The sequence below is a fragment of the Lithobates pipiens genome, unplaced genomic scaffold (genome assembly GCF_037356315.1).
Source record: "Lithobates pipiens isolate NorthernLeopardFrog02 unplaced genomic scaffold, aLitPip1_a1.2 Scaffold_16, whole genome shotgun sequence".
Taxonomy (NCBI): domain Eukaryota; kingdom Metazoa; phylum Chordata; class Amphibia; order Anura; family Ranidae; genus Lithobates; species Lithobates pipiens.
The window spans coordinates 161,834,372-161,861,399 of NW_027507748.1; the positions used below are offsets into that span (position 1 = coordinate 161,834,372).

The 27,028-nt window shown below is 41.3% G+C and overlaps 1 protein-coding gene across 5 annotated transcripts in view; it reads right to left on the minus strand.

The window, feature by feature from the left end:
- Positions 1-27,028, minus strand: part of CNKSR2 (connector enhancer of kinase suppressor of Ras 2) — a 468,233-nt gene that overhangs the window by 279,957 nt on the left and 161,248 nt on the right. For all 5 annotated transcript variants that reach the window (XM_077480716.1, XM_077480715.1, XM_077480718.1 and 2 more), the window contains exons 8-9: positions 16,599-16,658; positions 12,147-12,215 (exon numbers count right to left, since the gene is read on the minus strand). In XM_077480716.1, the coding sequence (XP_077336842.1) occupies positions 12,147-12,215; positions 16,599-16,658 (129 nt within the window). The remainder of the gene's footprint in view (positions 1-12,146; positions 12,216-16,598; positions 16,659-27,028) is intronic.

The window sequence follows — 27,028 nt, forward strand, 5'->3', positions numbered from 1 at the left end:
GTGACAACATTCACAAAACAGTATGGCGAGTGAACATAGTCACGCTAGGACAAGTGTCTTTCTGGCAGGGTCACCAGGTGAAAATAAATGGACAAGAGTCAGAAAAGCGGAAACAAATTCAGCCACCACATCGAAAGACTTGTAAACTACAATGTTGTTCTTTGTTTAGATCTACTTTACCCCATTGGCCACTCTTAGACCCCTTTCACACCACGCCGCCCATAGCGTTGGCCGTAAAACGCCGCTATTTTTAGTGGCGTTTTACTGTCGGATTTGCGGCACATTTCAGACGCTAGCAGGGCGCCTTTACCCCCCGCTAGCGGCCAAGGGTTAAAACCGCCAGCAATACGCCGCAACAGCGGCGTTTGCTGGCGGCATTACAGCGCTGCCACATTGATTTCAATGGGAGCAGCGGTGGAGGAGCGGTAAACACACCGCTCTCAAGAAGCTGCTGGCAAGACTTTTCCTGACATCCTCCCAGCACACCGCTGCAGTGTGAAAGCCCTCGGACTTTCACACTACAGACAACGGTGCAGCTTTAGGGCGTATTGCAGGCACTATTTCTAACGCTATAGCGTCTGCAAAATGCCTGGTGTGAAAGGGGTCTTAGGACATACCCATACATGCTCATGTTTCAGTCTTTATACCGGGGTTATGGCTACAGCTGCAGTCAAGACCCCATTATTTTTATTTTCCGCTGGTGATGCCAAATAATGTAAAGACTAAAAAAGTATTGCAATGACTGCCATTTTATTCTCTAGGGTGTTAGAAACAAAACAATATATAAATGTTTGGGGGTTCTAAGTAATTTTCTGAAAAATAAAACGAATTCCCCCACCAACGGGATTTTTAGGCAGCAATAAACAATGAGCGTAGCATACTATAATAAAAAAGATTACTTTATTGTGTGGTGGTAAAAACATGAGCTTCACCCAGGTATTTTAAAATAAAAGAATATAAATAGAACCAAGCTTGTACATACAAAAATTACAATGACAATTGGGCATACACCAAGCAGACCTAACTATAAATATACTGTATAAGATTAGTAAACAGCAAAAATAAATTTATAGTTCTAACGCGTTTCAACCACTAGGGTCTTCTTCAGAGATAGTCTGTTGATAGAGAGACAAGATACAACTTAATAAATCTATCGAATAGGATTAGTATTAAACATATTCTAGATTTTGTTAGTGTAGTTACCCCAATATGGTATTGCCGAGAGGTTCATACAAATTATAGTGCTTAATGGTGGAGTTTACCCAGGTTCATGCTTAGACGTCCTTCACAAGTTGAGAAAGATATATGGTCCATAACATCTCGCCACAGGATCCAGCAGTGGGGTGAGGGTCGGAAGCCCAGAGGCGCGGCTCACGAGCGGTCACACGACAAAAACCCTATGCCCCACAAAGGTTGTAGGGAATAGGTGCAAACGTAGGCAGCCTGCCTGTATGGTAGGCCACGCCTGTGATGGAAATCCCAACATAATCGCAATTAGACATATATATTTTTTTATTTGTTTTTTATATTCTATATTATATATATAGACCCACATATGGGGTATGGAGATATCTTATATATGATTTGTGTGCATATAAAGGGAATATCCCCAGATATCTGTATTCACATCCAAAAAAAAAAAAAAAAAAAGGGGGGGGGGGGGGAAGAAAAACAAAACGCAAAAGCCAAACACGTATTAAAAAGAAGGAACAGAAACAACAAACGTAGTTAAAATCAAAAGAAAACAAACGTGAGATGACATATGGTAGGAATAGTGTGTGTGATAACAACCCGATATTGGGTGACTGGAGTGAGTGAGTGAGTGAATGATGTGCAGGTGAAGTGAGTAGTGAGGTGAGAAGTGTGGGTGTTGGTGTGATGAAAAAAATTTAGAGGGATAACATATTAGGAAATCAAAGTGACAATGGGAAGAGTGCATAGGGGTGCTAGTGACGGATAAAGATAGAAATGAAATTGCATGGAAATGCTAATGTTGAACTAGTGAGAAGTCTGGGAGGGATCGGAGGCTGCCCTGTTGGAATTTATGTCCTGCATGAATATAAACACACATAACCTCAAGTTTACTGTGACATATGACACTCAGAGCATTACGTTCTTAGATGTCACTATAGGACGCACCCCAGATAATTCCATTTTCACCTCTCTATACCGAAAAAGCACTGCCGGCAACACGGTATTGCACGCAGATAGCTTTCACCCTGTGGCCCTAAAACGGTCTATACCCTACGGCCAATATCTCCGCCTCCGCAGAAACTGTTCTAATGACAGTCTCTTTAAAGAAGAGGCACAGAAACTTCAGACTAGATTCCTTGCGCGAGGATACAGTCGCTCCTGCCTTCGCAGGGCTTACAACAAAGTTGCAGTGTTACCACGCAGGGACCTCTTGTTCTCTAAAAAGGAACGCAGTGACCCCACAGCGGACCCACTGAGGATCATTATGCGCTTCAGTAAACAACATAATATTATTTTGGGTATTATCCAAAAACACTGGTCGATCTTAAAAGACGATCCTAAGATCGGCTGTCTGGTTCCGGCACGCCCCTCTATCTCTTTCAAAAGGGCCTCTTCACTATACGATAAACTGGTGCAGAGCGAATATAGGAATGAGAACAAAAGGTCCAAACACTGCTCAGTTCTTGGCTCCTTCCCTTGCAATCACTGCTCATGTTGTAAATACATTAGACGTGATAAAACCTTCTGTCTACCAAACGGTGCCAACTTTCGACCCACACACTTCGTGAATTGTCAGACACGGGGTGTGGTTTACTTCTTAGAATGCGAGTGTGGGGCGTACTACGTAGGCAAAACAAAACAGGAATTCCATCGCCGAATGTCCAAACATGTGTACAGCATGGAAATAGGCAACTATTACCTGCCGATTGGACGTCACGTTGTGCAAATACACAACTATAGAATGCCTAAGTTTACATTTACTGCCCTGGACCGTATACACATACCTGCTCGGGGGGGGCGACTGGAATAAGACCTTATTACAACGGGAACAGAGGTGGATACATAAATTGGATGCCACCTCTTTCCCAGGCCTGAACGAATCGGTCTCTTTTGCTCCCTTTCTAAAGGGGTTCTCCTCAGGGAGGACACAGTAGAGACCGGGTGTACCTGCCCCCTTTCTTTGTGAGCCCGTTCTCCTTTATGTTCCCTCTTTTTCTCCTCTCTAACTCTTTAGTAAGTGTCTAGGAACATCTCCTGACCATGCCCCTCTCATAAATTGTTGACAATCTCTAATTATTATGATTATAACTAAACAGGGTACCATGGTATAGTGTTCGCAATTGAACACCATATTCTTCTGTGATTCATTGTATAATTATGTTATCACTTCATTTTTGCTGTTTGTATATATTCACTTAGCTATATATTTACTCTGTCTGTCCTCGAATAAAGACGTGCGTTTGCACGTCGGGACATGTATGCTATATGTGTATATGTAATAATCTGAAAAAGATGTTATCTTATTCTTGTCTTTGGTTAAGCAAATGGCTTCTTTTAGCTAATGGTGTGTTGGGATCGGTCGCCTGTCCCTTTCCCCCCCCCCCCCCCCTTTTTTTTTTTTTTTTTTTTTTTTTTTTCTCCCCTCCCCGCCTTCTACCCACACACCTTCACCCCCCATCCCTGTTCTGGGGGTTAGGGGAGGTATTGGACAGTAGCGGCATATCCCCACATTGACTTGACCCGGGTTTATGCTTGTCCCCCACTTTTATGGTCCCTCTGCACATTGCTTCCAATGCCCTTCCGCTTTTATGTGGAGGAGGTGGTGTGTGGGGGGCTGTTTGCCTCTTTTGCGCGACTCCCCGACAAGGGTAGGAGGGACCCCTGTCTGTGCACATGCAGGGCTCTCTCCACAGATGTCTCCCTATATGACTGGTGCGGGCTGGTCCCGCCCAGCCATTGGAGACACGTATTTCCTTGTCGGTGGCGTCCCTGAACACTTCCGGACGTGCCTCACGTTCGTCTGACCCTTCGTACGGACGGACGTGACGCAATCACGTCGTGCATTTGCGTCGGAAGTGACGTCGTTTCAGGGTCGCTTTACGACCTTCCGGGACGCCGGGGCGTTCACACGAGGTCGACCTGTTTAGGCGGCCAAGCAATAATAGGCAGTACCAGCCAATGGGTGGGCGGCCATGCCTGTGATGCAATCCCGGGGCACTATATAACACAGTACACTTGGCAGCAAACATCAGCTCCTGTACACAAACAAGGACTCTCGTATCTTTGAATCCCTGGTTGGTAAGTTTGATTATTTGCTAACCTGGCTGATATGCCCCCATTTTATTTAAATAAACTTCTGAAAAACTAGCTTTTCTAACAGCTAGCTCGCTTTATCATTCTATTCATTTTTAGATGGGGGTGCCCCTATGGACTAGGAGTTATTGACCGTATCTGGCACTCTTCCCGGGATAGTTTCCCAGCTACTGTCTCCCCTTTTCCATTTTGGGAATCTTTTGTTCAGCCCAGCTATCCAGGTAACTGTTATCACTCTCAGTATAAACATGGTTTATCACATCTGAATGGTTTTTTCCCCTTTTTTTTTTTTTTTTGTCACTTCTCACTAGTTCAACATTAGCATTTCCATGCAATTTCATTTCTATCTTTATCCGTCACTAGCACCCCTATGCACTCTTCCCATTGTCACTTTGATTTCCTAATATGTTATCCCTCTAAATTTTTTTCATCACACCAACACCCACACTTCTCACCTCACTACTCACTTCACCTGCACATCATTCACTCACTCACTCACTCCAGTCACCCAATATCGGGTTGTTATCACACACACTATTCCTACCATATGTCATCTCACGTTTGTTTTCTTTTGATTTTAACTACGTTTGTTGTTTCTGTTCCTTCTTTTTAATACGTGTTTGGCTTTTGCGTTTTGTTTTTCTTTTCCCCCCCCCCCCTTTTTTTTATTTATTTTTTTTTTTTGGATGTGAATACAGATATCTGGGGATATTCCCTTTATATGCACACAAATCATATATAAGATATCTCCATACCCCATATGTGGGTCTATATATATAATATAGAATATAAAAAACAAATATAAAAAAATATATATGTCTAATTGCGATTATGTTGGGATTTCCATCACAGGCGTGGCCTACCATACAGGCAGGCTGCCTACGTTTGCACCTATTCCCTACAACCTTTGTGGGGCATAGGGTTTTTGTCGTGTGACCGCTCGTGAGCCGCGCCTCTGGGCTTCCGACCCTCACCCCACTGCTGGATCCTGTGGCGAGATGTATGGACCATATATCTTTCTCAACTTGTGAAGGACGTCTAAGCATGAACCTGGGTAAACTCCACCATTAAGCACTATAATTTGTATGAACCTCTCGGCAATACCATATTGGGTAACTACACTAACAAATCTAGAATATGTTTAATACTAATCCTATTCGATAGATTTATTAAGTTGTATCTTGTCTCTCTATCAACAGACTATCTCTGAAGAAGACCCTAGTGGTTGAAACGCGTTAGAACTATAAATTTATTTTTGCTGTTACTAATCTTATACAGTATATTTATAGTTAGGTCTGCTTGGTGTATGCCCAATTGTCATTGTAATTTTTGTATGTACAAGCTTGGTTCTATTTATATTCTTTTATTTTAAATACCTGGGTGAAGCTCATGTTTTTACCACACAATAAAGTAATCTTTTTTATATAGTATGCTACGCTCATTGTTTATTGCTGCCTAAAAATCCCGTTGGTGGGGGAATTCGTTTTATTTTTCTGATTTATAGGGGTGAGCAGCACCCTTCTTGCTCTTGTCAGCAGTGCGTTCTTTCCTAAGTAATTTTCTAGCAAAAAAAACAATTTTAACCGTGTAAATACAGAGTCTGAAAAAGAGGCCTGGTCCTTAAGTGGGCAAGTATTGAAGTTTGTCGCCATTCCACGGGCGTACACAATTTTAAAGCATGACATATTTGGTATCTATTTACTTAGCGCAACATCCTCTTTATATTTTACAAAAACATTGGGTATTATATTGTGCTTGTGGGCCATCAAATTAACTAAAGTGTATTTCTTCTAAACATTTGCATTTGAAAAACCGATGCGCAAATATCAGACACTTAACCTGCTCCTTTGTTGTTTGCCATGTTGCACAAAATTGTTATCTGTCATTGCTTATGGCAATTGCCATTCTATATGTTTCTTTGTAGGGAATTTCTCTCTTTAGCCTTGGTGTGTCAGCGGGTGTGGCATTTCCAGAAGGGTCAAGCCATCTGGAATCAGAGAACTCATAGATCATTGGCTCCTTCAAGGGTAAGCACTACATATTTGCAAACAGCCGTTTTTATCTTAAAATCACAGGGTATCTAATAATCACATGCTTGTTTCAGGTCAGTGACTAAGTAGTGAAGGACGAATATGGATGTCAATGTTGCAACATTAAGGTCAAAATACAAGTCAGAAATAGCAGTTAACATACCTCCTTCCTGAATCAAATTCATATGCATTCATGGTGGTCAAGGTTTCTATACTAAAAATGCACTCACTGTGCACTCTCAGCACACTGCCTGAACTGTCACAATCAGCTCTTGGTCTCTGACTGGGAATTAGCAGGACGGGCCCCAACCAAGTAACTACTGTGACAGCCAATAAAAAGAATTGTAAAGTCTACCTCCCAGTAAAGGACTGCTGGAAGGTGGTAAAAGGATTAAAATAAAAATTAGTCATCTCAGTTTTAGTTTCCAGTGCTTTTCAGGACATAGCTTTCATTAAAGGTTTATATTGGGGATATGATGGCTCCATTTTTTAAACAATAAAAAATAAAATATTGGAGGAAGCAATGTGGCAAGACAGAATTACAAAAAGGAGCAAATTACACACTTTTATAAAGCAAAAAAAAAAAAAACATTTAATACAATTCCATTTCCTACCATGTCCACTGTAACATTGTTTTCATCATTTTAAACTAATGTGGTGACCACTAAGCATCAGCCAACTCTAGAAGGCTCAGTGGTTCCAGCACCTCTTTAATGATCAGTTGATTAAAACTTGCAAAAACATGCAATTCAAATTCAGAAAGATTACCCATCCTCCAATTATCTTGTGGATTGTGGACAGAAAAATATCCTTAAAACATATTAAAGCAAAAGCCTTCACAATCAAGCATGTGCGTGGCGTGCTTTTAGAAGATCTACGACTCCTTAATGGTCATTGCTTGAGCCACCTCTGCCAGGGTTGTAAAAAAAAAAAAAAAAAAGGTTCCATCTTTAGAGTTTTGCAGGTTACAGTATATAAATTGTAGGTCTCTTTGTTCATTTGCAGCCATCTCTTGGCTATATTTAAATGTTACTCTGTGCTTTTAAAAATTGACAGCATAATCCATATAGTTATCTTATTCCCATTAAAGTGTAAATCCTTGGCTTTGTGGGCTTCCAAGCAGGTAATGCCACGGGCTTTGTATTTATGCAGGCAATTGGAGTCTAAGATTTCCTTAGGAGCAGAAACTATTTTATATTTAGCTTTTTCCACAGCTACAAATATTGTAACTTAATTGATTGCGACTTAAGTGTGTCTTCCTTTTATTGTCCATTAGGACCCAAATGTCTTTATGACCGGTTCAACTTGAATGTGTTTATTAGGATAAATCCTTTAAACGTGATTAAAGTGATTGTAAAGTTTTGTTGTTTTTTTTCCCTATAAACAACAAACATGGTATACTCACCTGCTCTGTGCAATGGATTTGCACAGAGCAGCCCAGATCCTCCTCTTCTTGGGTCCCTCTTCTGTGATCCTGGCCTCTCCCTCCTGTTCAGTGCCCCCACAGCAACCAGCTTGCTATGGGGTCACCCGAACCAAGTCACAGCTCCCTGTGTCCATTCAGACATGGAGCCCCAACCCAGCATGCCCCCTTTCACCCCTGATTGGCTAGCTGACTTTGGCTGTTGCTGCAGTCAATCAGAGGCACCGCTGCTGTGTCTCAGCCAATCAGGAAGGAGAATCTCAGACAGCTGAGACACTCGTGGACATTGTCAGACAGACGGACCTCAGGTAAGTGTTAGGGGGGCTGAGAGGGTTTGCTGCACACAGAAAGCTTTTTATCTTAATGCATGACCACTTTAAGCCCTGAGAATTAATCCTTTAAATATTTCCGTGCATTTTTGCTCCACTAGTGAATTCCAATAAAGTAACAGTATAAGGTTTCATAGACTGCATAATACATTTGCTTACTGAGTTTGGAGATATTCAAGCACACACCAACAGCTCAACATGGCTCTCATAATCCATGTGTAAGCTCTATGGCATCTTGCATTTCTGAATCCTCCAAGTCTTTTCATCATCATTCGCTGAGCAGTTTGAAAATACAAACTCTTTCTGTTGAATACAGTTGTTTCTGCTATTTTCAAAAACCCTGTGGAGATTTCGTACAGCTTTAACAATATCACCAACCACCCCCACAAAAAAACTCATCTTTGCTGCCCACTAGTAGTTTCATTATCTTTCAACTACCAACTGTACCATATTGTTAACAATAGATTGACCTTCATTTCCAAGTCTCAGTGCGCTATCCATTGCACTCTGCGCTATCCATACAGCAGCTCTGACTGTTGAAGTTAGTATTGCTGGAAGAAGGGTTATGCCCCGTACACGCGATTGGAAGTTCCGCCAGCAAAAGTCCAACATGTGCTTTTGGTCAGAAATTTCGACCGTGTGTATGCGCCATCGGACTTTTGCTGGTTGAATTTCTGCTAGCAAGAGATTGAGAGCAGGTTCTCTATTTTTCCGACCGAAAAAGTCGCGAACGGAAATTACGATCGTCTGTAGCAATTCCGACGCATGCTTGGAAACAATTTGACGCATGCTCGGAAGCACTGAACTGCATTTTCTTGGCCCATTATAGTGTTGTACGTCACCATGTTCTTGACGGTCGAAAGTTCAGAGAGCTTGTGTGACTGTGTGTAATGAAGTCAAGCTTGAGCGGAATTCCATCGGAAAAACCATCCAAGATTTTTCCGAAGGAAAATACGATCTTGTGTACGCGGCATAACTCTGCTTCGAGCAGAGATCATAGCAAGCAGTCAGCTCATATTTTGGCCAGACCATTTTCTTCAAGCTCATGCTGCCACTGTGGTTTTGGTAGTGCTTATTTAAATTTGCAAGTGAAAAGTTTATAGAGTTGTTTTATACCTGAACACTCCAGTTAACGGTTCAAAACACTCACCCTGAAATTTACATGTGGGCATTGTCCAGGGTGGATTTGATTTAAATCACTAGTAAAAAGGCTTGATTTAAATTAACTCGATTTTTAAACAGCAATTGTCATCTCTATCCCACAGCAGCTCCCCCTCTGACCCGCTGTTGACTCACAGAAAGTCCCATTCATTTCAATGGGACAGCTGGTGATGGAGCAGTGACACAACAAGGTGAGGGACATGACGGCAGCAGGTGAGTGGATGCCCGCTAACAGGCACTGCCATGATGGATCTAAAATGACAGGCGCTCTTTAAATGTAAGGACTCATTCTTGTTGGTAGTTAGAATCTTTAATATTTGCAAACAAAATTAAGGTTCCTTATTTAGAATAATAAGATGTCAGGTTAGTAAAACAGCGATATCAGAGCCAATTCGATGATACAGTTTGTAGTGTACATAGATTTACAAAAAAATGGGATAAAGGAATATTCCCGAACTTTGTTTTATCTCATGATTACTGTGAAATTGTGTGAATGCATCGATGCAGTGCATGTTAACTCCACTTGCAGAGCTTGGATTCACTGAATTAATTGTCCAAAAATGTAAATATTAGAGAATATACAACCTCATGCTACATAACCAAGCTCTATTTCAAGCTGAATAAACTAAATTATTACTGTAAATTTAAAAAAAAAAAAAAAATCTTTAGATAGATTTTTACTCCAAAAGTATTTTATTAAAATAAATTTGATAAAAATAAAAAAATCGATTTAAAAAAAAAAAAAAATGAGGAAGGCTCTGGCCAAAACATGTTAGCGTTTTAGATTTCACACTGCTGTTAGTGCTCAATGATTTAAGAAGAAGCAATCAAGTTTCCGCCATTTTTTGCTATTTTGTGGTTTATGGGACACAACAAGCCTGAGCACCGTTATTCAGCTCATCATTCTACAATCATGCGGTAGAGTCTGGGTGAGTTTTTGTCTACGTTACATTGATTTATATCCACCCTGGCACTGACAAACCAGGTAGTAACATTTTACTTTAACTGAGAAGCAGACTGCTTCATGCCCTAGTACTTTCATTGGTTTTCAGCTTTCCCTAGGGCTGTTCTACTACTAATTACAGAATGAGGCGTAGAATTCATATTTTAAAAACAGATCTTAGTATTGACTTGACATGAAACTTCAAATTATGAAAAACAAAATTTCAGCCTTTTGTATGCTAGGTTAGGTGGTAATATGCCCATAATATAAAATAGTAAAAATACTATATTCTATTACAGCATATTCAGCTGGCCCCATTAAGCCTATAAACAAGTGAAATAGAGCAATCCAAAAAACACTTAGTTGTCAATAGTTGAAGGAAAAAAAATAAAATAAAAAAATGTCAAGTGTGCTGTAAACTGATACTAAAGCTAAAAACGTGCATGAAGATAAAAATAACATTTCTATTTCTCTGCCCCCACCCTACCCTGTGTGAAGGGGAAGAGGGGAGACTAGATCCAGCATTATGCAGGGCCATTGGCTACTGCTGCTGTCAATCAAATGCAGTGGGGGTGGAGCTACATGGATGAATGCAGCTCCATAGACACACAGCTTGGGAGCGCACAGACACTGTGTGCCTCCATAGCAAATGGCTTGGGGACACACGAAGAAGAGGAGACAAAAGCGCCGCTGGGTGACCCTTGGAGAAGGATTGGGGCCGCTCTGTGCAAAATCACTGCACAGAGCAGACGAGAAGAACAGGTTTGTTATCTTAATTAGAAAGAAATTTACTTTAGTAACACTTTATATCCCATAAACACATAATTTAAATCAGAAAAAATATATGTAAAATGGCAATGGATTATATATCTATATTATACATACACACACACACACACACATACATGCACATACATATATATACACACACACACACACACACACACACACACACAATATATCTATCTATCACTGAATAACTCCAACATTTCTAAAAAAAAAAAAAATCTATTGTCTAAACATGCATATACAACTAGGATTAGAATATTATATGTATATTAATGTGTATTTTTAATAAAAATCAGCAGTATTAAACCCAAAAACAAACAATTTATATTATGCAGCTTGCCAATTCTTAAATTGGTTGGCTGCATTTGTTTCCCTTTTTAAACAGTTTTCCTCTATTCTCAACTGGTGATCTAGCCAGTAAGTTTGTTTTGTTTTGTTTTTCTTTATATAACAAACACACCAAGCTTTCCAGCAAAAGTATCAGTCAGAGGGATGAGACAAAACATTTGACAGAACCGCTTGCAATTATCAGCTATTATTCAATTATACAAAACCTTTATCCGAAAAGAAAAAAAAAGAAAAAATTGCTGAAATTAAAAGTTTTACCTGGGAGTTTAGGCGCCAATTTGTTAGGCATGTCCATCCAAATTTAGAAATCCTTCTTCTGACAATGCTGCAGACGGAATCAGTCTCTATTGCTCCTACAGTGGCATGAAGGCACCCTAGGCCCTTATTCACACTTGATGTTTTTCTGCTCATTTCCCTAAACTTGACCATGCTCAGCATGCAGAATCCTACTATTTTTCATTAGAAGAGAGTACGTTACTGGCTGGAGCACCAGATGAAAATAAAAGGTAAAACAAAAAACAAAAAAAATGAATGTTGCCACCACCATTTAAGGATTGGTGAGCGGCAATATTTTAGGTCTTTGTTTTTAGATTTAATACCACTTCAAATAGAACATTCTACAATGATGTTGGCTTTCAATGTTAATTATTTAGTATTTAAATAAAAAAAACATTACATAATTAGGTTTCACATAACCACTGCAAGAACGTCACCACTAATATTCTTACTAAGAATAACGATGAATACAAGTGTGAAGGAAAACTATATAGTGCAGTATTAGCGCCACATTATTCTCAGTTATCAATAGGTCTATTACTAAAAGTCACTATACACACCACTGTTTGATGGTTGACTTGAATCACTTCATCACCAGCATGGATCTTCTTGCATCGGTCAGCAGGTGACTAAAGAATAAACACAGAAGCGATTGTAAATCAGAGGTAATGCTTACTTACAAAATATAATAAATCATCTTAGTTATGTCTCTGAAAATCGCTATACTGCCCTACTACTATTACAAAGTACTAACGGATGAAAATACTAAGCTTGCCTCATACAGTCTATGAATTTGGGATCAAACTCTCTACTTTATATATAGAAACAAAGACCGGCAGCATTTAAAGACCAACTGCTCCATCAAGGCTGCCTTTTTGTTTACTTGTTTTTTTGTTTGCATCTGTACAATGGCAGCAAATTTTCTATTTTAGCTAAAGTTTTCTTTTTAGTATTTCTACTATTAAATAACATTTCTTTTTTATAACTTTAATTAGGGATTAGGTGCTATAATATTGAAACACAAAAGAGCAAAAGAAGGATCCAGTGAGAGCTGTGGGGAACCATGGAGATCAACACTGCCATAAGTGTTAGCTTACCTGTGGACTTCAAAGGACCAGGTCTCTGTAAAGGAGCAGTGCCAAGTAACTCGGGGGGGCAGAAAAGGTAACCATTTTCTTTTTACAGTTCCAGACTTTCCTAAAAAACTTGTGTGGCAAGGTCACTTCATATGTGATAAGCCATATGTTCAGCTTCAGTAGCTCTACTACATTATTTGGTACGATTCACTTGTATTCAATATATATTTTTAGTCTGCTACCTGGCGAAACACCCTAAGTCAATGGCACCACATACCAAGGATAAGATATGTAGGAATGAGAAGAAAATAAGGGATTTTAACGGTGCAGGGATATTAATAAATGTATAATGTCAATCAAAAGAAATTATGGTTGTACAATTTTATTATGTTCAAAGTTAAAAAATGTATAAAAAAAAAATCATAGAAAAATCAAAAGAATGGTGGTCCAGAAAAGTAGGTTGCTTCGAAGATTTATGATGCTACACTAACCCTAAAACTTAAATGTGTATTCAATATGTCTGCTCTATGGGATAACCCATATCTTGGCTGTATGCAAGAAAATAATCACTCTCATACGAATAAAATTACTTCTGCATTATTACATTTTACCAACAATCCAATATAAACAACGGTTTATTAGATTTTATGGCTTTGCCGCTTTAGTTGATTTTAATATCTACATAAAGAAAATCCTGCATTTATAATTTCCCATCACTTATTTTATAGGGTGGAACTGGATGGTGTTTGCCTCCCCGCTGCTTGAATTAAAATCATAACATCATCTTTATGAGGGTGCTGAAAATGCTTGATTACAACTAATACAGATTCAAATAAGTGCACTCTAGGTCATGATTTTCAATTTACTATATTAAATTGTGGCATTTAGGAATACATGACTGACATGGTCCTTAAGTGGTCCCTGTGGTCAAGCTAAAGAAATTTAAGTCTGTACATCTTTCTTTGAAATAGATAGGGGTAGGAAGGGGAGCAGAGAAAAAGGGACTTAAAGTGATTTATTATAGGCTTAACTATAGGTACTGTAAATATCTTCTAAACATGCGCAGTTTAGGTGACATTTACCTTGTAGTACGTCAATGTCATTGGCACATGTACTGTGAAGAAACGGCCCTCTGTGCAGTTTTTTGTTCCCGAGTGAATGCTGTGACTGGTGGCTCCAGCGCACATGCTTGAGAGTGACATCACATGGCTCTGGCCAGTCACACAGCCAGAGTCCGCGGCCACAGAAGGAAGAGGGGCAAAGATGGATTCAGCCTGCAGTGGGGACAGCGCAGGCTTCGATTGCAGGTAAGTGGCACATAATGAGTTAGTATGCGATGCGATTTTACTTTGCAGGGTACAAAAGAGAAATTCTTCTGCTGTGAATATTTAGGATGAATTTCTCCACAGTACTTTCTTTTAAAATTATTTTATGGTAAGTTACGATTATGGCCTAGCCACAGATTCCCTTACAGCGTAGGACTCCCAAGTGCAAGAAGCCTATGGATATGTTGAGAAAAATTGAAAATATCAAAGTCACAAATTAATGAATGCAGGAACACTGATGGGTTGGTTTACTAAATCTGGAGGGTGTACAATCTGGTACAGCTGTGCATTGTAGCCAGCTTCTCAGGGCCATCTTTAATATTGATTGGACCCTGGGCAAAAATTTTCTTAGCCGCCCCCCCCCCCCCCCCATGCAATTTCACCCTCTACCTTCTCTGAGACATAAAATAAATAGCAGCTAGACCTAAAATAATTTTACTGTATCAGATCAGGCAGCCATTGCGATTGGTTGCCAGAGATTACAGCATATTATTACTGCTTACTGACTGGTTGCTAGAGGTTACAGCACTCCTTAAGGCTCACTGATTAGTTGCTAGAGGTTACAGCACATTTCTGCTTGTTGATTGGCTGCTAGAGATTACTGTACGGTAATACTGCTCATTGGTTGCGATAGGTTACAGCACATCTTCTCCTCACTGCAGGGGGGCATGATATACCTATGAATGCTGCCTTTATTTACATATCAATGCAGTTGGCCTCAGCTATTTACATATGCATGTGACTGCTATTTACATATGAATGCCGGTATTTACATGTAAACACAGGTCTGCAGGTGAGTCATCTGTACACAACAATAGGGCAGAGCTGGGCAGCATTAGTAGCAGCACAAGACTAAAACCTCAAGGGACAAGGGAATGTAAACTGGGATAGTTGGCAAGTATGAGGCAGCTGCTTTGGGCCCCACAACAATGGCAGGGCCCTGGGCAGCTGCTCCTTTTGCCCTCCCTTAAAGACGGCCCTGCAGCTTCTAATTTCAGTTTGTTCATTTAAGCTTTGACAAAAAATCCTGGAAGCAGATTGGTTTCTATGCAGAGCTGCACCAGATTTTGGACTCTCCAGTTTTAGTAAATCAACCCTTATATGCTTTAAAGTGGAATGTCATGGATTAAATACAAAATTTGTTAGAAAGCAGGTTTTTATTTCAGAAAAGATTCTCTGGAGGTCTCTCATAATAAATGCTCCTTTCTTGCCAGCTAGGAAACTTCTTTAGATTGTACACCTACTGTAACTGCGCAGGTCTTGGTGCTGGGATAAATTAATTCCCATGCCCATGTGTGGCAGTTATGTCATCTTGGACTGACTTAGGATGACTGTAGACAACAAGCCAAGAAGAAGATCAGGCAAAGATGTCAACGCAGATAAGGTAGCTTGTGAATGACACAACACTGGAAGGAATGCAGGTCTCCTTATTACGCGTTTGATTTTTTTGATCATATTGAACCACAGCAGTAAGTAAAAGTCTTTAGTACAGGCTGCAGCATTGCAAATTTGTTGTCAGCACCACCTAGTTTTAAAATGCAAGTGGGCATGCCTACAATCACTGGCACCCACCTTTAAATAAGACATCAGTTTTAGATAGACTGATCATTATTAATGTAATACAATGCAGTTTACACCTGCAGTACACAAAAGTGTTAAAGCAGATACATATTTAAGCATGCAGACTTAGGCTGTAGTCAATATGGCATGCACAGTACTCTATAATAAATAATCATAGTGCATATTTCATTGAGCCATGCAAACCAGATTTGAAAATCTATGATATAAGATAGGTTTGTTGTACAACCTGATCCATGAAAAACACTGATCAAGCTGAATGGTTGACAAGTGGCGTTTTAGCAGATAAAATCTGTGACATGCCTTTAGTCTGAGTACTTTGTGTCACAGGATTATCTGAATTTAAAAGTAAAGTGGCATTTTTTGTCACGGTTCTTAAAACTACAAAAATTAATAATAAAAATAAAAAAAAGAAGATGGTAAAAAATGAGACATGAAGTAAATGAGTGTGTTATCCCTCGCTATCACCTTAATTTTCCAAACAATGACTGCGTGACAGCTGCAAAATCAAAATATTGTGTTTCCACAACTGAAGAAAATAAAACAAAACGGGTCCCCTGAGGAAGTCACAAGGGAGCGACAACACGTGTTGGGCAGAGTCGGGTGATGTAGCAAATCAGCATTATATGGGAGACACAGCCCTGCTGGAAACAGGGAAAGAGCACACACACAATACCCAACATAACTCAGAGAGGAGGAGCAGGATATTGATCAACCGTCATATTAACCTGGAGTACACCCCAGCTGGGAAAGGAGAGGTTTGACCTAAACAGGTCTAACATGGAGTGGTAAACAGGTGTTGGGGGATGGATGCACATGCATGCATATTTTGACCCATGTAGGGTAAAGGCTGCAAAAGAACACTTTTAAGAAGCACTGTTGTTCAAAGAAACTTTATTATGAACTTTATTACGTATTGCACTGTTAAAGGAATTTATTGATCTTATTCACTTATGACCAGTCTTTATTTAATAAGCACAACCAACACTTCATATTTAATTAATGAGACATGTATTCATCATGTTCTACTCACATTTTCAGTTGTTCCAGTTATCACGTGAAGTCCATCATATGTTGATTTAATGTACATTCCCTGCATTAAAACAAAATATTACAATGTGAAAAAACAGAATAAACACAGACAGAAGAATAAAGTAGTATAATGATCTATTAAGAACTGCCTGAAACAGCTAGCAAAAAAAAAAAAAATTCAATCAATCATATATAAAAGCACGACAGTCTAAAATTACAGTGACACAAAATGAAAACACATAAAAAAGCAGCAAACGTAATTTATGATCAATATGCATTATCTGCCATTACTCCAATCATTGTTTGTCTATCGGATTTAATGGGTCATTATCACTGTCATATTAGAGTGTTGTGCTCTACCATTATTATGATAAATTGCCAGGCTTTATGGTATTAGGTTTACACCCAGATCGTGCCCCATGGGATTATCACATCTTAATGAACATAACAGAAAGATGTACTTTGAACTAGAAATAGTCTTATGAAAAGATGTGCTCTAGTTATGGGGTTTTAGAACTGCTCAATCCCACAAGAGGTTTCACTCACACCCTTTCCTTTCTTTTCATGCACTGTAATAATTGCAACGAAAAAAAAAAAAAAAAGTCTGATATTCCTGTAAATGACCTTTCCCTTCCAACAGACATTTTTTTTTTATACGTTTTGGAAGAAATTTTGTTTAGACTAAGTGATCTTGTCCATTAAAAAAAAAAAAAGGGAACATTTTTTTTAGTGGAATCCAACTCTGCACAACGCTGGATTATTACAAAAAAAAAAAAATATATATATATGTAGTCCATGCAATTCCATTGCATAGTCTTAACTCCACTTTTCTATTACAGCAGTTGTGCAGGGTATACAAGTACAAAAGGCACAGAGCAGACTACGTTTTGTTACTGAGCAGCTTTTCCAAAAATGAAAATAAATTTGCCATACCATTTGTAAGGACATGTGTTGGGGATGTGGCCATTACTCAGCATGAAGGAAAATCTGCACTTTCACAAATAAATGATATATTAAAGAAAATCTGTCTGTCTAAAATAAAGCAAGTCCTTTCTGCAAAGAAAGTCATTAATACTTAACCCATCTGTTGTCCACACCTCCAAAATCTTTCGTCTTCAGAGATAAGTGTCCTGAAAAATCTACATCTCACACTTCCGGCAGTGTTGGACAGCTGCTTCCCCCACTGTGCTCGATGGTTCCTCCTCCTGGCTGCAAACTACATTGCACAGTAGTGAACTAGGGGCCAGCGAAAGGAACCATGAAGGGCAGTGGGGGACCAGGCATCAGACAGACCTGTGCCAAATGCCCATGGTTTTTTAGTACATGCATCTCTTTGAATCAGTAGAGTTTGATAGTAGGGGTAAATATGAATGCTTTTCTTTGAGGGAAGGGTTTTCAAAGAAAAATCACTCACATAAATTTTAAACATGTGAGATATTGACTATGAAGGGATAAAAAAAGGTGAGATAATTACAATGTACACTAAAAACCAACTGAAATAATGCTTTTAATTAAGTGGAACAAACATAGTATCAGATGAGACATCTCAAGGACATAATGGTGCTACCAATATATAGCCAAGCATGCATAGACTGTTGGCATTGTAGTTGAAGCTGAAAAAAATGTACCACCAGTAACCAAAGAGGGGTTCAGAGATCCTACTAGTTCTCTCCTGTGTATGCCCATAACAATTTTATTAAATAAAAAATTAACATTCCAAAAGGTGTGACAAACCATCTATACTACTATCCACCTCTAAAAAATAGGATTTTGCATCATACTTATATGCAAGATCCTTTTCTTTGAGTACATCATGGGACACAGTGTCAGGCTAATATTCATTACATGCTGGGTTATACTCCATCATTAGGTGAATGGACACTTGTAGACCAAAAGGTCTTCAGACAGGAAGTTATCCCCTATATAACCCCTCCCATACAGAAAGTACTTTAGTTTTTGTAGCAAGGGGCAAAGGGATCTCCGTGTCCCGTGATGTACTCAAAGAAAAGGATTTTACAGGTAAGTATGATGTGAAAATCCTATTTTCTTTTTCATACATCATGGGATAAAGAGTCAGGCCAATATTCAATACCTACTGGGACATCCCGGAGCAATAGCCTTGAGGGGAGGGAGACACCCTGCCAAACAATAGCCATCAGAACTTATACGGCAGCCCGCAGTACACTGCGGCCGAAAGCCAAATCCACTTGATAACGTTTTGTGAACGTTTGCACTGAAGACCAGGTAGCAGCCATACACATCTGAGCCACAGATACCTGATGGCGAATAGCCCAAGAGGTTCCTTCACCCCTGGTAGAATGAACTCTCATCCTAATGGAGGAGCTTTATGTTTCAGTCCGTAGGCCTGAATGACCAACTGATACACCCAATTGGAAAAGGAGGCTTTGGAAGCTGCCTCCTGCCCATTCTTGGGTCCTTTTGGAAAAAAAAAAAGTCTCCGCAGATCTAGACAAATAAACCTTGACTGCCCGGACAACATCCAAAGAATGCAGTAGTCTCTCTTCCACCGGATGAGGCCGAGATAAAAAAAAAAAAAAAAGGCAAAATAATGTCCTGATTTAAATGATTTTTGGCAAAAAGGATGGAACAGGTCGTAACACGACTCTGTTCTGGTGAATGATCAAGTAAGTTTCCCTGCATGAAAGGGCCGCTAACTCTGACACCCTTCTAGCCGAGGTGAGCATAAACCAGGGAGTACTGGCTCCATGGAACTATCAGAGCATCTGCTCCAATGCCAGAGGATCTCTTGTTCGAGACACAAACTGCTGCAGCTTGTTGTTGAACCTGGATACCAGTAGGTCTACCTCTGGCCATCCCAAACGTTGGAAAATTTCCTAAACAGTTCTGGGTGTAGGGACCATTCCCCCAGCCAGATCTGCTGGTGGCTGAGATAATCTGCCTTCCAGTTCTCCACTCCTAGGATATGACTGCTGATATTATTGGCACATTTCAATCTGCCCAGGCTAGTATGTAGTTCATCTCCTTCAGAGTTGAATGACTCCTGGTACCGTCTTGGTGGTTTATTTAGGCCACTGCGGTGGCATTGTCGGACTGAACCCTGATGGGGCAATCCTGAAGCTCCACCGTCCAGGATCGTAAGGCCAGATGTACTGCCTGTAATTCTAGGATGTTGATAGGCAGGATCTTCTCTGTCCCTGACCATTTCCCCTGGGCTGTGAGCCCCACAGCCTGAGAGACTGGCATCTGTAGTCAGTACTCTGCGAGTTACTGGGAGAAAGGATTTTCCCTTTCCCAGGTTCTGATCCTGCAACCACAAGTTTAGGCTTAAGCATGCCTAAGGGGATAAGCACATTGGATAATCCAGGGCTTTTCTTCCTCTGTTCCAAGCCAACAAGATGTCTTGTTGTAAAGGCCTGGAATGGAACTAGGCATAGGGCATTTCCTCGAAGGAGGATACCATCCTCTCTTGAAGACTCATACAGAGCTGAATGAAGGGTTGTCTGGTGCCCCTTACTGACACACTTGATCTTTCAGGGCACAGATCCTTACGGGTGGCAAGAATACTCTTGCTTGGACCGTGTTTAGAATCAGACCTAAATATTTTACTTTGGGCTGGTCTCAGCGCTGACATTTTGGTATTTATGATCCAGCCTCAGCTTTTCAAATACCTCACTGTGTATATTATGCTCTGTTCTAGAGCCTGTACTGAGTGATCTCTGAGCAGGCAGTCATCCAGATAACCGAGCACCAGGATCCCTTGGGCCCTTAAAAGACCCAGTACTGGTGCTAGGAACTTTGTGAACACACAGGGAGCTGTAGCAAGCCCGAAGGGTAGAGCCACCAATTGAAAATTACGTTCCTCTACTGAAAAATGTAGGAACCTCTGATGAGGCTGAAAGATTGGTACGTGTAAGTATGCGTCCTTTATATTGATGGAGACTAAAAAGTCTCCTCTCTGGAGTGTGGTTACTACTGAGCGGACAGACTCCATCTGGTTTTTAAACAAGGGATGTTTGGTGCTTGTCTTCATAGGAAGTAGAGAACTCCTCCCTCTGGAAATCTTTTGGATATATTTGTCCAAGTGATCACCAAATAAATGTTCCCCATGGAACGGGAAACCTGCCAACTTTTTACAAGAAAGCTCAGCTGACCAGTTCTTATGCAATAAAAGTCTGTGCATATGTATAGACAAGAGAGCCAGACGAGAAACCTTCTGTATTGAATCCTTTAAAGCATCAACAGCATAACACAGCGCTCGAGAAATATCTGTCTTATTTTCAGGCAGATCATCCTCCTGATTAGGCAGTTTGAATTGATCCTTTACGGACTGGCAAATACTAATTGCTGCAACAGCTAGCTGAAAGGAAGCCTTTATTAATAACTCCAATTTCTTGTCAATGGGGTCTTTCAAGCCCTGTGCATTACAGTAGGTGACCGCGATATTGTGTCAATCTCGCCGCTTCGTCGCGGGAGCCACTGCCGAGCTGGCTCGCATCGGGAAAGGAAAAATGTTTTTTCCTTTCCCGATAAGCGACAAGCATCGCTGGCCGGGTTGACACTGGTGCGGGGATCCGAATTGGATTCCCACCAATACCAGGCACTGCGTTTGGTATGAATCCTAAGGGAGAACTCCACGCCAAATGTAAAAAAAACAAACAAAAAAAAAACGGCGTGGGTTCCTCCCGAAATCCATGCCAGACCCCTATCCGAGCACGCAGCCCGGCTGGCCAGGAAAGGGGGTGGGGACGAGCGAACGTGCCCCCCCTCACCAGAGCCGTACCAGGCCGCGTGCCCTCAACATCCCCCATCCCCACGCTGCCCCCCCACCTCAAAGCACCTTGTCCCCATGTTGATGAGGACAAGGGCCTCTTCCCGACAACCCTGGCCGTTGGTTGTCGGGTCTGCGGGCGGGGGGGGGCTTATCGGAATCCAAGAGCCCCCTTTAATAAGGGGGCCCCCGGATCCTAGCCCCCCACCCTATGTGAATGAGTATGGGGTACAATGTACCCCTACCCATTCACCTGTGAAAAATGTACAAACAAACAACACACAAGGGTTAAAATAGTTTATTGCACAGATCCGGGGGTCTTCAGTCTTTGGGGGTCTTCTTGTCGGACTCCTCCACTATCTTCTGCTAGCTCTTTTGCTAGTGGAGAAGCCTGGCTTTCTTCTTCGTCGCCACCGCCCTCTTCTTCCGAGTTCGGGGGTCTTGTCCCCCTCTTCGGTTCTTCTTGCCGGGCCACCGCTTCTTCTTCCAGCTCTTTTACTAGCGTGACCTGGTCTTCTGTCGCCGCCGCCGCCTTCCGTTCTTCTTCTTCTTCTGGAGATGTTGACTCAACGCTCTCTATGGCCGCAATGCCAGGGACGCGGTGCGCGGCGACTTATATAGGGACAAGGGGCGGGGCAAAAGAGCTAGCAGAAGATAGCGGAGGAGTCCGGCGAGAAGACCCCCCAAGGACGGAAGACCCCCTAAGCTTTGCAATAAACTATTTTAACCCTTGTGTGTTGTGTTTTTTTTGTACATTTTTTTCACAAGTGAATGGGTAGGGGTACATTCACATAGGGTGGGGGGCCGGGATCCGGGGGCCCCCTTATTAAAGGGGGCTCCCGGATTCCGATAAGCCCCCCGCCTGCAGACCCGGACAACCAACGGCCAGGGTTGTCAGGAAGAGGCCCTTGTCCTCATCAACATGGGGACAAGGTGCTTTGGGTTGGGGGGGGGCGCGCGCCCCCCCCTTCCCCAAGGCACCCCCCATGTTGAGGGCACGCGGCCTGGTACGGCTCGGGGGGGGGGGGCGCTCGCTCGTCCCCACCCCCTTTCCTGGCCAGCTTGCGTGCTCAGATAGGGGTCTGGTATGGATTTTGGGGGGGACCCCACACCGTTTTTTTTCGGCGAAGGGGATTCCCCTTTAAAATCCCTACCGGATCTAAGGGCCTGGTATGCCCCCGAGAAGGCATGCCAGTGAGTGAGGCGACATTATCGCCTTGCTCTGGCTGCTATAGGAAAATAAAATTTTCCTATTGCAGCCAGCGCAACGGTATCACACTGGTTAGAGGAGCCTGTCGCCGGGAACCAGCGCGATACTGTCGTGCTGGAAACACAATATCGGCGGCACCTACTGTATATAACCGGATACGTGAAGTTCTTGTTTAAGGAAGAGACTGCTGCATCTATGGTTGGCGTGCTCCATTTTTTAACAAACTTTTCATCTATGGGATATAAAAGGAAAAACCTTTTAGGAGGCAAAAAAGTCTTGTCAAGATGTTCCCAATCAGCATACACCATCTGTCCCAACAGGGGGTGTAGCGCGAAAGACTGTGTGACCTGAAAAGGTTTTAGAGACCCCAAAGAGGACCAGGGGGGTTCAGTCACCTCTGCAAGAGGCAACTTAAAGGCAGAATGAACCATTTCGGTCAGAGGCTCGGGTACCATTTATCTAAGCATAAAAGCCTGTGTCAAATGGATCCAACCGGTCAATCCCTCAATTCATTTTTGGAACCGTTTGTGGGACAAGAGACCTGGTGCTCAGAGAGCTAAAAAAAATAAAATAAAAATCAAAACATGCCATCCACCTTGCAGACACTGGTAAAAAACAAAAGTTCTTCCTGTATGGGAGGGGTTATATAGGGGATCACTTCCTGTCTGAAGACCTTTGGTCTACCAGTGTCCATTCACCAAATGATGGAGTATAACCCAGCAGGTAATGAATATTAGCCACCATATTACGTTCCCTTTAATGCATTTCTGTGCTATTGTGTGCTTTATTCTGAGTCTGATGCACTATGTAATGACTTATCAGTCAATTAGAGCCTTAGAATTATGAAACACCACTTCAAGACTGCATTCACATTGAGATTTTATCATACAGAATAGACTGAAATGGTGCAGAAGATAATAACATAAGGACACTGCTGGCTGTTCAAAGGAGAATTATTATCATGCTCTGAGTAATCTCGATAAACTCTGAAGAGACATCTTATTCCTATGTCACTAATGTACTGCATCTGTGAAAGAGATACCACATTAAGAGGGGTCAAAATGGCACCTCACACTGATATCACTGCTTTCACGCTTTTATCCTTCACCGCAGGTAAAATAGGTTATAACAGCTCATAAATTATAATTCCTAGGCAGTTATCAGAGGTTGCCGAGAACCTTTTAGAGGATTTTGTACCAAATCAAAGAGGCAAATAATCCCTTTATTATGCATAAAATTATACACCAAGCTCCCAAACCACATGCCTCTAACATTACAGAAGAATTAGTTCAAAAACTGGCTGAAAACATTTCTGAAAAAATATAAGTGACACATGCAATTACGGTAATCATGGCTGTGACTACTTCGCTACTCCCTATTGCCACATACTTGGAACATGCGGTGGTCACTGGGATACAGAGATGCTTACTACAGTTTTGATCACAGAAAATCACAAAATGTATCGTATTTATTGGACAAGAAGTAGTGCATGAAGCAGCTTTAGAAAACAAAAAACCAAACAAACCAGTGATCAGACGTTGGCTTCCATTTATATTTTTCTTTGTATTGGCTCAGTTCTTAGGACAGAAATCCTTGCTGGCCAATATGTGAAGCAGTGACTTTACGACTGTCAAATATGTCAAAAATTCAGATTTCACCTATACTTTAATTAGCCATATTAAACCAGGCCCATATCTCTCTTAGGATACCAGCATTGTGATATCTGCAGAGAGATTTCAGAGTTTCTAGTTAACACTGTCCACCATATCTATTATGAGGAGCTTTCACTCTAATTCCCCAGATTTTAATTTAGAGCACATACAAATTTTAAATTAGGAAGAAAAATCCCAACAGTGTTTGTCTTTTTTTTTCAAAACTGAGCAAAGGCAAGAGGAAGATTATTAATCTGATTTAACTCAGCAAGAATGTCCCTCAAAATACTGAGCTAGTCTCTGGAGGTTACCCACGCATTAGCTTGGGTAGTTTATATTTCCATATGGCTATTAAAAAAAGAAGAAAATAATTAGGATGCAAAAACTTATTTTGAAACAAGGTTCCTGTGTAACTTGGATTGGTCATTGAAGCCATCCTAACCCCAAAGGAAGCTTAAAGTCGTTTCTTGGATTATCTCAACTCAAACTGTTCCGCAGCACTGCTCTCTGTAGGCTTTCCAGCACTAAACCTGGAGTTTTTCTGCACTAAAAAAAAATAATGGTTGGAAATTATACTAGCCTAAAGCCCCATACATACTATCAAATTTTCTGCTGATTTTTGTCTTCAGATTTACCAAAACCATGTATTGCGAGGGCCTGCCTGATTGCATACACACTGAAACTCCTAAGGTTTGACCTCATATTACATGGTTTTGGTAAATCTGAAGGAAAAAAAATCTGCAGAAAATCTGATAGTGTGTATGGGGCTTTAGTCAAAGCACTCCTATCTTCCCACCATCAATTCATGTGTCAAGTCTATCATTTAATTTTGTTTACCAATAGGTGTTCACCCCCATTGTCGGGAAGAATTGCAACAACCACTGCAGGAGGGGAAGGGAAGACAGGTAGTAACACTTACACAGCTTGTATAATTTGAAAATGCAGTGGCCAGCCCCTTCTTAGGAAAAAAGTCTGGTCAATAGGTAGGAGCTTCAGGGAAAGTAACCACACCAATGGATCACCAACTCAACATTTTCTTTTTTTTCCAGTTCTTTTAGATCATTTAATATGCATACAGTATATATTTTATATATAGTGTGGCTTGGTAGTGTAAAAGGACCTTACAAAAAAGACCTGGTAAATAGATTCCTCTAGTCTTTGTCATCGCCAGATTCACTTTGTTGATGCCAGTAGAGTATTCTAACAAGTCTACTTTGCTCCTACAAAGAAACAAACTAAAAACTAAAACTTTGCAAGCCCCACCAACTTAGCTGGCAAGCAGACTGTAGTCAATAACAAAAGTAAAGGGGACTCACTTAGAGGTTTGTAATTTTTTTTTTTTTTTTTTTTTCTTTTTTTTCCACATCAGAAATCCTATGCAGGAGACTTAATCACCTTTCAGCTCATTTATGTCTCAGCATGATTCCTCATCATCGTGGCTTATAATGATTATTTCCAATCTTCTTTATTAAGTTTTCCATCAAAGGTTACAAAACGTTCTAAAAACAAAGAAACTAACTAACAACAACAGCCTAATTTTACTCCTTCAACTTTTCCCCCCATTCCCCTTTCCACCCTCCCCTCTCCCCCCCAATCCCCTCCTCCCTCCCCCTCCTTCCCCTGCCCCCCCCAACCCTCCCCCTCCCCCCTCCCTCACATAAGCACGAGAATTACGGTAAACCACCACCACAACACCTGTATCACCCTCTGCTAATTCCTTTTAATCAATAGGATAACCCATCTCATTTATCCAAGGCCTCCAGATTTCTTTCCACTCTCTAAAATTCCCTCTCTTTACATATAGTGTCTTCTCTTTCCATACTAATTCATTAATACTTTGGGTCCATTCACTCACCAGCGGGGCCCTCTCAGCTTGCCATCTTTGCGCGATCAGCCTACGTGCTTGGAACAAGCAACGTACCACTGCCGCCGTAGTACTTTTTGATTCTCTCCGCTCCTGTCTACAACCCAGCACACACAGGATCGGGTTCATTACCAATTCTAACTCGTAGATCTTATTAATAGTGTCCACCACCTCCCTCCAATACCGAAATAACTTTGGGCAGCGCCACATCATGTGGAGAAGGTCCCCCTGTCCCCGACATCTAGGGCAGTTGTCGTCGGCTCTCCTGCCAAACAGGCATAGTCTCTTGGGTGTATAATAGGCCCTGTGTATTAACATCAAATGTGAGATCCTTTGAGAGGGGGAGACCGACGTCACCGGCCCAAGCTCCATTATTCTCCTCCACTGTACCTCTGATATTTCCCCTATGTCCTCTTCCCACTTCCTTTTTAAGTTCGGGTGATCAACTTCCAGGTTTCGGTTCATACCTAACTGGTTATAAATTTCTGATATACACCCACTTGCCCTATCCGTTGTAAGTAATTTCCAAAGTAGGGGTGTTTTATCCCACCGTATCGTGTGCCCCCCGAACTGTGCTACTAAGGCGTGTCTCACCTGTAGATAACTAAAATATGATTGTTGGGGTATATCATAGATCTGCTTTAAGTCCGGGAATGTTCTTAGGGCCCCTCCGTCGTAGAGTTGGATCAATTTGGTTATGCCTTCCACTTCCCACCTTTTAATCTTACCTATTTTAAATAATTCCGGTAGGTTTTTATTGTCCCAGAGTGGTGTAAATTCTGGCAGCCCAGTGTAGCCCATTTTTAATTTCACCGTTTTCCATATCTTGCCCAGCATCTTAGTTACAGAGTTACTGTGCTGAAAGGAGTCTGCCTCCAAGGCCTCGGCCACAAGTTCGTGTGGGGCTCCTACCATCCTGATCCCTCCCCTTAACTTTCTTCCCTGCTCCGAGTCG